General features: G+C 41.2%; 1 protein-coding gene across 9 annotated transcripts in view; it reads left to right on the forward strand.

Annotated features, from left to right (window-relative positions):
• The window catches only part of WDR17 (WD repeat domain 17), a 174,415-nt gene that overhangs the window by 52,540 nt on the left and 106,472 nt on the right, over nt 1-15,403 (forward strand). For all 9 annotated transcript variants that reach the window (XR_011316989.1, XM_069744255.1, XM_069744256.1 and 6 more), the window contains one exon: nt 6,982-7,110. Coding sequence is in view for 8 of the 9 variants with exons in the window: in XM_069744260.1 (XP_069600361.1) it covers nt 6,982-7,110 (129 nt within the window). In the remaining variant the exon portion in view is untranslated. The remainder of the gene's footprint in view (nt 1-6,981; nt 7,111-15,403) is intronic.

Here is a 15,403-nt window from a genome sequence, read left to right on the forward strand (position 1 = left end):
AAGAGGAGAAAAAGACGTTATATTATACTCACCCAGGGGCGGTCCTGCTCCGATGGGTGTCTCAGGTCCGCTCCGGCGCCTCCCATCTTCATTCCATGACGTCCTCTTCTGGTCTTCACGCCGCGGCTCCGGCGCAGGCGTACTTTGTCTGCCCTGTTGAGGGCAGAGCAAAGTACTGTAGTGCGCAGGCGCCGGGCCTCTCTGACCTTTCTGGCGCCTGCGCAATGCAGTACTTTCCTCTGCCCTCAACAGGGCAGACAAAGTACGCCTGCGCCGGAGCCGCGGTGTGAAGACCAGAAGAGGACGTCATGGAATAATGGGAGGCACCGGAGCGGACCTGAGACACCCATTTGACCAGACCGCAGCGGGACTGCCCCTGGGTGAGTTTAATCTAACGTCTTTTTCTCCTCTTTCAGGTTACAGCGGCGGCTTACCTACAGCATTCCAGAATGCTGTAGATAAGCCCCTGATGACTGTGAGCTTACCTCACCATCAATTTTGGGGGTGACAGGTTCCCTTTAAGTTTTGCGACTTGTTTCAGCTGGTGCCACCCCTATCACGGCGCCTATTAGACTCTAGGCCTTTAGTGCCTAGACGTGTTATGAAGGACACCATTCACTTTACCAAGTAATGTATTGAAAAACTGGAAAAGAAATTCAAAGCTCGGTGAAATGGTGAAAAAAAAACCCCATTCCAATTCCACCGTTGTTTTTGGTCTTGTTTTATAGCATTGTGTGGTAAAAAAGAACTATGAATATAACTGTTTGTCAGTATGAAGACAATAACAAACTTTAAGTGTGTTTTTTTTTTTTTTTTTTTTTTTTAAGTAGTGAAAAAAACTCAAATGTATTTCATAGTCCCCTTGGAGGCCTAGGACCTGCGATCATCTTGCTGCTTGTTTTTTAACAATGAAGTATTACGGTCTATGAAGCTCAGCTTATGATTGGGCTTCACAAGAGTACCACTATGGAAACCCATTGGTATCATACTATTGTTACAGGCAGATGATGATTGTGTTACATAGCTCAGCCGTCTGCATACATAAAAGCCAACATTGGGTGAACCGGTAAGAGATTAAAATCTGTTATTCTAAAAATCCCTTTTCTTTGCACATGTGAAATAATACATGTAATTTTTTTTAGAACCATACTACTGATTTACTTTCTTAAGCGTCCACAGGGTAAAAAGTTTTTATTGACTGCTAGCTTTAAGTTCTAGTTTTACCATTACAATCCAGGTCCCCACAGAGATGTCACAATGAGTCCTCTCTAACACTGCCATACAATGCAGCAAACACCATGGTTGAAAAAGACAAAACATTTTTCTGACTTTTTTTTAACTTACATTCTCATTTTATATCACAGATTTAGACTTTTCAGTTTGTGTACTACCGGATATTTCTTATTTTTTATATTTAGTTGGAGCAGTCTCCTAGTATCACAGATATCTATTAACTATGACATGTAGTCAAAGTAGAACTCTTGCATTAATGGAAGAGCATTCAAATATTGAAGCTCCGAATCATCATTTTTCTTTTTTTTGTGCCTTATTGTAATCGACAGCCTTCAAAATGGCACAAGCAGGTTGATAAATTTTGCGCGAAACAAAATTAGAGTAAAACTAACCTGTCTCACAACAGATTTTGTACCCCACTATAGTACCGAAATATAATTGCGTAAAAAGTTTGCAACATATGGAACAGTCGCAAATGATGAATTAGGCTAAAACATCTGAATAAGGAAAACTGTTCCCAAATTGTTAAACGATAAAAAGACAGCCAAAACCAAGTAAAGTTAACTTCAAAAAGGTGCAAAGTAACATATATAATTAATAAATTTGGTGCAAACGTAAAAGTAAGTAATTATGAGAGCAATTTTTACTCTATAAAAAAAAGTCACAAACACAATGATGAATCTGGTTTTGTGGGTTCTTCTATCAAATCGAAGAACTTAAAATGGGTTGTCTGGTCTTTTACTAAAATCCTCACAGCATGTGCACCGTACACTGTCAGGATTCTTTGGTGCCAGCGGTGAAAGTGGGCGGTTTTGTGATCACAAGTAGATGATTTGCATACTTCCGGCCACATTCCAACTAGATGTGCCGACTTCACTCAACACAAGTAAATTGAGTGAGGTGGACAGAAGTATTCAAATAGTCTAATTGTGGTCACATGAGCGCCTGCTTTTGCTTCTTGGCAAATGCTGACTTCGTTGCACACACTGTGAGGATTCAGAAGTCTGCAGTCACGTAGTCCGTATGAATATTTGGAGCCTCATGCATAAAAACCTATTCCAAAAAAGGATCAATGTCGTTGATATCAACCAAGCAAATATAGATTTTCTTTTTGTATATATTTTAACCTTTTGAAACAATGGAATTTGATTAATCACTGGGGACCAGTGATACCCTCCAAAATTCCTTATCAATGACATGTACATAGTTAATGCAATAGTATGCTTCCATCTTAGTAACATAGTAACAGTTATTAAGGTTGAAGGAAGACTTTAAGTCCATCTAGTTCAACCCACAGCCTAACCTAACATGCCCTAACATGTTGATCCAGAGGAGGGCAAAAAACCCATGTGGCAAAGGGTAAGCTCCTCACTGGGGAAAAAAATTCCTTCCCGACTCCACATACGGCAATCAGACTAGTTCCCTGGATAAACACCCTAACAAGGAATCTAGTATATATACCCTGCAACATTATACCTTTCAAGAAAGGCATCCAGTCCCCTCTCAAATTATAGTAATGAATCACTCATTACACCATCATACGGCAGAGAGTTCCATAGTCTCACTGCTCTTACAGTAAAGAATCCACATCTGTTATTATACTTAAACCTTCTTTCCTCCAGACGTAGAGGATGCCCCCTTGTCCCTATCTCAGGTCTATGATTAAAAAGATCATTAGAAAGGTCTTTGTACTGTCCCCTCATATATTTATTCATTAAATGTTATAATTTTTTTTTCTTGAACTTTCAACAATATGGGTGTTCATACAGGTCCTTCTCAAAAAATTAGCATATAGTGTTAAATTTCATTATTTACCATAATGTAATGATTACAATTAAACTTTCATATATTATAGATTCATTATCCACCAACTGAAATTTGTCAGGTCTTTTATTGTTTTAATACTGATGATTTTGGCATACAACTCCTGATAACCCAAAAAACCTGTCTCAATAAATTAGCATATCAAGAAAAGGTTCTCTAAACGACCTATTACCCTAATCTTCTGAATCAACTAATTAACTCTAAACACATGCAAAAGATACCTGAGGCTTTTATAAACTCCCTGCCTGGTTCATTACTCAAAACCCCCATCATGGGTAAGACTAGCGACCTGACAGATGTCAAGAAGGCCATCATTGACACCCTCAAGCAAGAGGGTAAGACCCAGAAAGAAATTTCTCAACAAATAGGCTGTTCCCAGAGTGCTGTATCAAGGCACCTCAATGGTAAGTCTGTTGGAAGGAAACAATGTGGCAGAAAACGCTGTACAACGAGAAGAGGAGACCGGACCCTGAGGAAGATTGTGGAGAAGGACCGATTCCAGACCTTGGGGAACCTGTGGAAGCAGTGGACTGAGTCTGGTGTGGAAACATCCAGAGCCACCGTGCACAGGCGTGTGCAGGAAATGGGCTACAGGTGCCGCATTCTCCAGGTAAAGCCACTTTTGAGCTACAGAGAAGCAGCACTGGACTGTTGCTAAGTGGTCCCAAGTACTTTTTTCTGATGAAAGCAAATTTTGCATGTCATTCGGAAATCAAGGTGCCAGAGTCTGGAGGAAGACTGGGGAGAAGGAAATGCCAAAATGCCTGAAGTCCAGTGTCAAGTACCCACAGTCAGTGATGGTGTGGGGTGCCATGTCAGCTGCTGGTGTTGGTCCACTGTGTTTCATCAAGGGCAGGGTCAATGCAGCTAGCTATCAGGAGATTTTGGAGCACTTCATGCTTCCATCGGCTGAAATGCTTTATGGAGATGAAGATTTCATTTTTCAGCACGACCTGGCACCTGCTCACAGTGCCAAAACCACTGGTAAATGGTTTACTGACCATGGTATTACTGTGCTCAATTGGCCTGCCAACTCTCCTGACCTGAACCCCATAGAGAATCTGTGGGATATTGTGAAGAGAAAGTTGAGAGACGCAAGACCCAACACTCTGGATGAGCTTAAGGCCGCTATTGAAGCATCCTGGGCCTCCATAACATCTCAGCAGTGTCACAGGCTGATTGCCTCCATGCCACGCCGCATTGAAGCAGTCATTTCTGCCAAAGGATTCCCGACCAAGTATTGAGTGCATAACTGAACATTATTATTTGTTGGTTTTTTTGTTTGTTATTAAAAAACACTTTTATTTGATTGGATGGGTGAAATATGCTAATTTATTGAGACAGGTTTTTTGGGTTATCAGGAGTTGTATGCCAAAATCATCAGTATTAAAACAATAAAAGACCTGACAAATTTCAGTTGGTGGATAATGAATCTATAATATATGAAAGTTTAATTGTAATCATTACATTATGGTAAATAATGAAATTTAACACTATATGCTAATTTTTTGAGAAGGACCTGTATAATATTTTTGACCTTATAATATGTGCTTTAAAGAAGCCCACCCAAGAAGGTTTTTTTTTTATCTATGTAGTCTACATACACGTCCACAAATAAAGACATTGCATGCAATGGACATCCCCTCCAAGTGATTGACAGGTCTGTCTCATTGTACATACAAGGATGAGACCTGCCAATCACTTTAATCCACGCTTAGAAGAGCCGGACGGCTGTGACAACAGACTAGTCTTGTCTTTTGCCCATATTAATCTTTTCCTTTTATTAGCCAGTCTCAAATATGGCTTTTTCCGTGCCACTATGCCCTGAAGGCCAGCATTCCGAAGTTGCCTCTTCACTGTAGACGTTGACACTGGCGTTTTGCGTGTACTATTTAATGAAGCTGCCAGTTGAGGACCTGTGAGGCGTAGATTTCTTATACTACAGACTCTAATGTACTTGTATTGTTGCTCAGTTTTTCAGCGGGGCCTCCCACTTCTCTTTCTACTCTGGTTAGAGCCTGTTTGTGCTCTCCTCTGAAGGGAGTAGTACACACTGTTGTAGGAAATCTTCTTGCATGGAATAGCCTTCATTTCTAAGAACAAGAATAGACTGTCGATTTTCACTTCAAAGTTCTTTTTATCCGCCCATTTTAAGAGTTTAAAGGGAACCTGTCACCCTCCAGGCATTTGTAACTAAAATAGCCACCTTGTGCAGCACTAATGCTGCATTCTGACAAGGTGGCTCTTTTCGTTCGGGTCCCTGGCACTTCTGCAATAATTGCTTTTGAAATTTTGTCCCTCATCCCTGTGAAATCGCCAGGGGGGCAGGTCTTTCCCCCCTAATCCAGACGCCTCACAGCCGTCACTCATCGCCTCTGTGCGCCGGGCGCTGCCTCTTCCTTCGTTAGCGTATCCGGCGCCTGCACTGTAAGTTCGAAGGTCAGCGCAACTGCGCATGCCTGAAAAAAAAAAAAAACAGTACAGGCGCCGTGGACGCTAATGAAGGAAGAGGAGGCGGCGCACGGAGGCCATGAGCGACGGCTGTGAGGCATCTGGATTAGGGGGGAAAGACCTGCCCCCCTGGCAATTTCACAGGTATGAGGGACAAATTTCAAAAGCGATTATTGCAGCAGTGCCAGGGACCCGAACTAAAAGAGCCACCTTGTTAGAATGCAGCATTAGTGCTGCACAAGGTGGCTCTTTTAGTTACAAACGCCTGGAGGTGTGACAGGTTCCATTTAATGGAACTAACAAATGTAATGCTCCAGATCCTCAACTAGCTCCAGGGAAGGTCAGGTTTATAGGTTCTCTAATCAGCCAAACTGTTTTCAACTGTGCTAACATACTTGCACAAGGGTTCTCAAGGGTATTCTAACCATCCATTAGCTTTCTTACACAGTTAGCAAATACAAAGTACCATAAGAACACTGGAGTGATGGTTGTTAGAAATGGGCCTCTATATACCTATGAAGATATTGCATTACAAACCAGACGTTTGCAGCTAGATTAGTCATTTACCACATTAACAATGTATAGAGTGTATTTCTGAATCATTTAATGTTGGCTTCATTGGAAAAAAACTGCTTTTCTTTAAAAAATAAGGACATTTCTAAGTGACCCTAAACTTTTGAATTGCAGTGTATGTTTTTATTTTACTTTTTTTTAAACTGTTATCACAGGCGCTGGCTAATGAGACTACGTCTCCCATCAGCGACACCTGCTGTTTACCGTTGCGGCTCACAGTCAGTGCTGCGGAGTCATGCTGACATCTGAGAGCATGACCCTGCAGCGCTCTGACCTACGGTCTTACCGGCGGTAGCTTTACCATGGGTCACAGTCACGGCGGTAGCTTTACCATGGGTCACAGTCACGGCGGTAGCGTTACTGCCAGTAAGAACCTCCGTGCTGGTGTTTCCCACGCAGTCACAGATGACGGCGTAGGAAACATCATAGGAAGCAGGTAAAAACGCAAACAAAAACTCAGCAAATCCGCAAACATTTTTATATGTGCGTTTTTGCTGCAGATTTGACTGACTCAATTCAAAACACACTGCAAATACTCAAAGGAAATGTACTGATCAGGTGCACAACACTTTAGGATTGTCATTGAATTAGCTTACATAAGGATTTCATAGCGTTTTTGGCCCATTTCCGCGAGGAAAAAAATGCTGCAAAAACGCATAAAAAATGCACAGTGTGCACACAGCCTTACTCTCTTTTTCCTATCAATGGCTCTTGCTGGTGGACCTGCTGTATGCTAGTATTACATTGTCTGTCTGCCTTTCTCTTGAATGCCTGCCATGTAAGGCTGTACTGTATTTTCCCTGCAGTGACGGATATATGTTTTCTGTTTTATAAATCTCAGTAATGCACAACGTTTGGAGGGAATGTAAACAGTAATGTTATTTAATTTTATCGTTCCAGACAAAGATGTCGCAGGTAAAGCAAGTTGGACTGTTGGCTGCAGGGTGCCAGCCATGGAACAAAGATGTCTGCGCTGCTAGTGGGGACAGATTTGCCTATTGTGCCACATTGGCTATATATGTATATCAAGTAAGTATAGAAAAATCTAATAATGCAAAAACTCATAATAATATTCTATCAATTTTACTTTTTTATGATAGCTAGTTTTGCAGTCTCTCTTATTCATTTTTTTTAATAAAGTCAAGTTACCATGGCTTTAGGTTACAATTTTCAACACAAAATGGACTTTCCTGACTCATTGATTCAATGCCGCAGATGTGCCTTTGGGTTGGAAAATAGGACTTGAACTGTAGTGTCCCCTATTGGACGTAGCAATCATAAAAGTCAGTATCGACCGTTTTTGAGCCTTCCCACATGATATAGGAAGGATAAGAAGCCAAACCAGACACTCCATTTGCAGACATATAGCTCTGGCCAAAATTAAGAGACCACTGCAAAATGTTCAGTGTGTCTGACTTTTCTCTTTATAGGTATACTAGCTGAAGAGCCCGGCGTTGCCTGGGCAGAGTAAATATCTGTGGTTAGTTATAGCACCTCACTTCTCTTATTTTCCCATCACGCCTCTCATTTTCCCCCTCACATCTCTCATTCCCCCCTAACACTTGTCATTTCAACCTCACATCTGTCATTTTCCGATCACTCCACTATTTTCCCTCACTCCACTCATTCTGCACTCACACCTTTTCATTTTCACCTCACACCCCTCATTTTCACCTCACTCCTCTCATTTTCCCCTCAGTATATACATGTTAGTCATCTCCCTTATATATAGTATACACCTGTATGTCATCTCCCCTGTAAATAGTATTAACCTGCTGTATGTCATCTCCTCCTGTATATTGTATATACCTATGTGTCATCTCCTCCTGTATATAGTATATACCTGTATGTCATCTCTTCTGTATATACTATATACCTGTATGTCATCTCCTCCTATATATAGTATATACCTGTATGTCATCTCCTGTATATAGAATATACCTGTGTCATCTCCCCTGTATATATTATATACCTGCTGTATGTCATCTCCTCCTCTATATACCTATGTGTCATCTCCTCTTTTATATAGTATATACGTGTGTCATCTCCTCCGGTATATAGTATATACCTGTAAGTCATCTCCTCCTGTATATAGTATATACCTGTCATCTGCTCCTGTATATACCTGTGTCATCTCCTCCTGTACATAGTATATACGTGTGTCATCTCCCCTGTATATAGTATATACCTGTGTGTCATCTCCTCCTGTAATATAGTATATACCTGTGTGTCATCTCCTCCTGTATATAGTATATACCTGTGTCATCTCCTCCTGTATATAGTATATACCTGTGTCATCTCCCCTGTATATAGTATATATGTGTGTCATCTTCCCTGTATATAGTATATATGTGTGTGTCATCTCCCCTGTATATAGTATATACCAGTGTGTCATCTCCTCCTGTATATAGTATATATCTGTGTCATCTCCTCCTGTATTAGACTTCGTTCACACGTTATTTGCTCAGTATTTTTACCTCAGTATTTGTAAGCTAAATTGGCAGCCTGATAAATCCCCAGCCAACAGGAAGCCCTCCCCCCTGGCAGTATATATTAGCTCACACATACACATAATAGACAGGTCATGTGACTGACAGCTGCCGTATTTCCTATATGGTACAGTTGTTGCTCTTGTAGTTTGTCTGCTTATTAATCAGATTTTTATTTTTGAAGGATAATACCAGACTTGTGTGTGTTTTAGGGCGAGTTTCATGTGTCAAGTTGTGTGTGTTGAGTTGTGTGTGGCGACATACATGTAGCGACTTTTGTGAGATGAGTTTTGTGTGGCGACATGCGTGTAGCAATTTTTTGTGTGTCGAGTTGCATGTGACAGGTTAGTGTAGCAAGTTGTGTGCAGCAAGTTTTGCGCATGGCGAGTTTTGCACGTGGCAAGTTTTATGTGTGGTGCGTTTTGAGTATGCAAGTTTTGTGTGAGGCAACTTTTGCATGTGTTGCAACTTTTGTGCATGTGGCAATTTTTCCGCGTGTGCAAGTTTTGCGTGTGGCGAGTTTTCCATGAGGTGAGGTTTGCACGTGTGGCGAGTTTTGCATGTGGCGAGTTTTGAGCGTGGCGAGTTTTGAGCGGCGACTTTTGTGTTTCGACTTTTATGTGGCGAGGTTGGTGTATGTGTGGTGAAATGTGTGCTGAGGGTGATATGTGTTCAAGCACATTTTGTGTATGTGTTCATATCCCCGTGTGTGGTGAGTATCCCATGTCGGGGCCCCACCTTAGCAACTGTACGGTATATACTCTTTGGCGCCATCGCTCTCACTCTTTACGTCCCCCTTGTTCACATCTGGCAGCTGTCAATTTGCCTCCAACACTTTTCGTTTCACTTTTTCCCCATTATGTAGATAGGGGCAAAATTGTTTGGTGAATTGGAACACACGGGGTTAAAATTTCACCTCACAACATAGCCTATGACGCTCTCAGGGTCCAGATGTGTGACTGTTTAAAATTTTGTGGCTGTAGCTGCGACGGTGCAGATGCCAATCCCGGACATACACACACACACACACACACACACACACACACACACACACACACACACACACACACACACACACACACACACACACACACACACACACACACACACACACACACACACACCTTCAGCTTTATATATTAGATATACCTGTAAGTCATCTCCCCTGTTTATAGTATATATCTGTGTGTCATCTCCTCCTGTATATAGTATATACGTGTATGTCATCTCCCCTGTATATAGTGTATATACCTGTATGTCATCTCCTCCTGTATATAATATATAGCTGTATATCATCTCCCCTGTATATAGTATATATCTGTGTGTCATCTCCTCCTGTATATAGTATATACGTGTATGTCATCTCCCCTGTATATAGTGTATATACCTGTATGTCATCTCCTCCTGTATATAATATATAGCTGTATATCATCTCCCCTGTATATAGTATATATCTGTGTGTCATCTCCTCCTGTATATAGTATATACGTGTATGTCATCTCCCCTGTATATAGTGTATATACCTGTATGTCATCTCCTCCTGTATATAATATATAGCTGTATATCATCTCCCCTGTATATAGTATATACCTGTATGCCATCTCCTCCTGGCTGTCAATTTGCCTCCAACACTTTTCCTTTCACTTTTTCCCCATTATGTAGATTGGGGCAAAATTGTTTGGTGAATTGGAACGCGCGGGGCTAAAATTTCGCCTCACAACATAGCCTATGACGCTCTCTGGGTCCAGACATGTGAGTGTGCAAAATTTTGTGGCTGTAGCTGTGACGGTGCAGATGCCAATCCCGGACACACACACACACACACACACACACACACACACACACACACACACCTTTATATATTAGATTTTTGAGTAAAATGTAAATTGTTATTTTAGTCTATAATCTTGACATGTCTCCAAATTTCCAAGGAATACATTTTGTTTTTTTTCTGAAAAGGAGAAATGGTCAATATAACAAATAAAAATAAAAAAACCCAGTGCTTTCAGATCTCAAATAATGCAAAGAAAACAAGTTCATAATCATTTAGAAGCAACAACAATACTAATGTTTTAACTTAGGAAGAGTCCAGAAATCAATATTTAGTGGAATAACCATAATTTTTAATCCCAACTTTCATGCGTCTTGGCATGCTTTCCACCAGTCTTTCACTCTGCTTCTGGTGCAAAAAATGTAATCAGTTCTTCTTTGTTTGATGACTTGTGACTATCCATCATCCTCCTGATTATATTCCAGAGGTTTTCAATGGGGTTCAGGTCTGGAGATTGGGCTGCCCATGAGATGTTTTTTGATATGCCTCCTAATTTTTGCCAGAGCTGTATATTTCAGGTTGTTTGCCCCCTCATCTGTGCAAAGCAGGAGGTCTGATATAGCTGGTTGAGCGGCTTTGGATAGGTGATGTAATTTGTAAAGTTCATTCTGAAGAGGCTATTTGCTTATCCCAGAGGAGAATTTCATGACGTGTAAGTCTCCGTATGTTGACTTGGCACTCTCCACAAGGAGAAACTTTACTACTTAGATTGTCCGTATTGGAGTCACAAGCGATTCTCTAGAAGACCCATCTAAAAAAGATTGGACATTTCTGGGGTAGAAGAACTTTATTATTACAGTGTGTGGACAGAGTGACTATTTAGTGGCACTGTGTAGTAAGGTTAAGGTGCTATGGGATCTGTATTGGGGTAAGTTGCTCCGAAACTAGACAAGGGCTTTGAACTGTCCAGGACCCCGAAGAAGCTCCAGTCCACAAAATAGAAAGGATTTTTCATGTAAGGACTTGCTTTGTGTGTATTAGTGTTTTTCGGTATCTGCTGGTGCTGATGAGCATGATATTGATACATGTGCTGTCTGCCTTACAATCGAACATCACAATGCAATTGTTATTCAGTAGGGTTGTTCAGATGGCAGTTTTTTCACACGGCCCAAATGGCAATGGTGCACTATTCTATTCCGTATATATCGGATGAAACTCGCTTATTTAAGACTATGGTTGCACAAAAAATTGTGTCTCATATGGATAATCCATATAGTATGCCATTTTCACTGATTCGTTGCAGTTGTTAACCTAAGAAACTGTATTTGGTCTTGTAAATTCTAAACTGTTAATGTGTAAGTAGGAATGCCATACAGATGTAAAAGACGAATACTTGGATGGCACACGAATGAAAATAAGCCTTTTTTTCTGAATTAAGATCTGATGATTTTTCATATGCTCTTCTGAACCCAGCCTTAGGTACTTTTTCTTTAGTCTTTATTGACGTTTTGGAGCTCTGGGACCAATTACTTGTTTTCCGTAACATTATGGCCTTAAGTTACAATAATTTCAATTTTCAGTGATCACCTGGGAACAAATTAATATTATACCAGAAGTGTCCACTCTGTTCTTATAATGCAAAATTAGAAGCAATCAGGGAGTGTTGAAATGAGACCAATATTAAGTGCGATACTTTGTATGTGGAAAAAGGGCTGGTCTCGGTACAATACATGAGGGCCCTCATGCGAATCTAAAGCAAAGCTAAAAATCCAAACTCATCCTCTTAGGAGAACAAATCATTTCAATAAGAGAAGTAGGTAGTAAACTGGTTAAAGAGGACCCGACAACAGTGACCAATTTGTGCTCTTATTTTATTCTCGCTATTACAGTTTTTGTTTTTTGTTTTTTTAAATCTGCAATATGGTTCCAGATACACGGTTAATTTTATTTAGTAGGGGCAGCACGGTGGCGCAGTGGTTAGCACAGCAGCCTTGCAGCGCTGGGGTCCTGGGTTCTAATCCCACCCAGGACAACATCTGCAAAGAGTTTGCGTGGGTTTCCTCCGGGTACTCCGGTTTCCTCCCACATTCCAAAGACATACTAATAGGGAATTTAGATTGTGAGCCCCAACAGGGACAGTGATGATAATGTGTGCAAACTGTAAAGCGCTGCGGAATATGTTAGCGCTATATAAAAATAAAGATTATTATTATTATTATTATTAGTGCTAATTTGTATGGTCTTTACCAAGGCGTCGGTGCTCACATGATTCTCTGGGGGGCTTGTCTTTAGGCTGCGCTACATCAATACAAATGATCAATGCCTCATTGGTAAAAAATAAAGTGATCAGTACGTAAAAAGGCCCATATCTCTGACACCATTAGGCAGATTTAAAATCAACAAAGCTGGATTACTCGGGAGCAGCAGGGACAAAATAAGGCTAAAACTGAACACTTTTGACCTGGTGATAGGTCGTCTTTAATCCCTCAATAACCACCAATATGTATTACAACAGTGGCCGCTAAGGGGCCTTATTCCTTCATCAGTGTTTTAAAATGGCATCCGGGAATAATCCTATAGCACCCCCCCCCCCCCAGAGTCCAAAAAGCTGGAGAACACGATCAGAGCCAGATTTTCCTGTCCTCGATCATGTAATAACCGGTATTCAATAAATAAGGCCGATTTAAAAAAAAAAAAAAAGGGTGCCTGCTATTAAAATAATTTTTCTCTCTTCTGACATTTTTGCCGGAAAATGTATATATATATATTTTTTCATTTTCACAGTTCAACATTATAAACTGTAATGCTGTAGATAAGCCGCCGATGTTACCTGAAAGAGGAGAAAAAGACGTTAGATTATACTCACCCAGGGGCGGTCCTGCTCCGATGGGTGTCTCAGGTCCGTTCCGGCGCCTCCCATCTTCATTCCATGATGTCCTCTTCTGGTCTTCACGCCGCGGCTCCGGCACAGGCGTACTTTGTCTGCCCTGTTGAGGGCAGAGCAAAGTACTGCAGTGCGCAGGCGCCGGGCCTCTCTGACCTTTCTGGCGCCTGTGCACTGCAGTAATTTGCTCTGCCCTCAACAGGGCAGGCAAAGTACGCCTGTGCCGGAGCCGCGGCGTGAAGACGAGAAGAGGACGTCATGGAATGAAGATAGGAGGTGCCGGAGCGGACCTGAGACACCCATTTGACCAGACCGCAGCGGGACCGCCCCTGGGTGAGTATAATCTAACGTCTTTTTCTCCTCTTTCAGGTAACATCGGCGGCTTATCTACAGCATTACAGAATGCTGTAGATAAGCCCCTAATGATGGTGAGCTTACCTCACCATCGATTTTGGGGGTGACAGGTTCCCTTTAATCCAACCAATAAAGCCTGGACCAAAACCCATGCACTGAAGCATAGCAAACAGGTATTTCCATTCCACGCTGTCAAATGCCTTAGCGGCATCAAGGGACAGAACTGCTCTCCTCCCCACATTGTCCGCCCCCACTTGCATACTGAGATATAGTCTTCTAACATTTAGGGCCGTTGACTTACGAGGCATGAATCCCGTCTGATCCGAGTGTATCAGAGATTCCACGACTTTTGAAAGACGGATGGCCAACACCTTTGCTAATAGCTTAACATCTACTGCCAGAAGGGAGATTGGTCTATACGAGGCCGGGAGGGTAGGATCCTTATCTTTTTTTTGGTATGACAGTAATAGTAGCTTTCTGCATAGAAGGTGGAAGGACCCCAAGCCCGAGGCTATCGTTAATTGTAGTCAATAATATTGGGAGTAGAACCGACTTATATTTCACACTTCCGTTTCTACAATCTGCACAGGATCCGTCAAAATGTTGAAATGACGGATCCTGTGCAGATTGTGACAAAATGGGTGCACTGGGCCCGTTTTTCTGACGGACCCGTTGAGGCTATGTGCACCTGTTGTGTATGCGTCTTCGCTGCGGTTTTCCGCTGCGAAAACGCATACACAACACAACCCTAGGTTAAAAATAATAATGAAAAAAAATCGCAATATTCTTACCGTCCGGCATCCTGCGCAGCGTTACTGACGCTCATGATGCTTCTGCAGCTAACGTTCCCATTAATGCCTTGCATTCAATGACCTCTGATGACGTCGAGGTCTTGCGAGACCGCGGCGTCATCCGGTCATTTCGCAATGCATTACTGGGAACTCTAGCTGCTGGGAGCATCGGTAACGCTGCGCGGGACGCCGGAAGGTAAGAATATTGCGATTTTTTTTTTTTTTTTTTTTTGATTTTTTTTTTTTTTTTTTAACATTGTATCTTGTTACTATTGATGCTGCATAGGCCTAAGTTAACTTCTTGATCGTGGTTTTGAGCACCTTGAGGAGTACAGTTTTTAGAATGGTGTCACTTTTGGGTGTTTTCTGTCATATAGGCTCCCCAAAGTTACTTCAAATGTGCTATGGTCCTAAAAAAATGGTTTTGTAAATTGTGTTGAAAAAATGAGAAATTGCTCGTAATAATAATAATTTCATTTATATAGCGCCAACATATTCCGCAGCGCTTTACGCTGAACAACTTTGAAAACATCTAACTTCCTAACGAAAAGAAATTACATTTCAAAAATTAAGCAGATGAAAACTAGACATGTGGGAAATGTTATTTGTTAATTATTTTGCGTGACATAACTATCTGATTTAAGGGCATAAAAATTAAAACTTGGGAAAATTGTCAAATTTTTTATATTTTCACAAATATACACAAATCATATCTATCCAAATTTACCTCTAACATTAAGTACTATATGTCATGAAAAAAGGTCTCAGAATCCGTTGAAGCATTCCAGAATTATTAACACATAAAGTGACAATGGTCAGATTTCAAAATTTGGCCTGGTCATTACAATTAGCTCCGGCTTAACATGCAGTAAAGCATTAAGGCCTCAATTAATCAAGACTGGCAATGAATTTGGCTCATTTTTCAGCTGTCATAGGCAGGAGTACATATTTCTCATAGTATGCCCCTCTTTGTAACATACATTATGATGAATTTGTTGGCCATGCTCCCTGCTAAGCTCATCACAAACAGTAA

Source organism: Ranitomeya imitator, chromosome 1 (assembly GCF_032444005.1).
Source record: "Ranitomeya imitator isolate aRanImi1 chromosome 1, aRanImi1.pri, whole genome shotgun sequence".
Classification (NCBI taxonomy): Eukaryota; Metazoa; Chordata; class Amphibia; order Anura; family Dendrobatidae; genus Ranitomeya; species Ranitomeya imitator.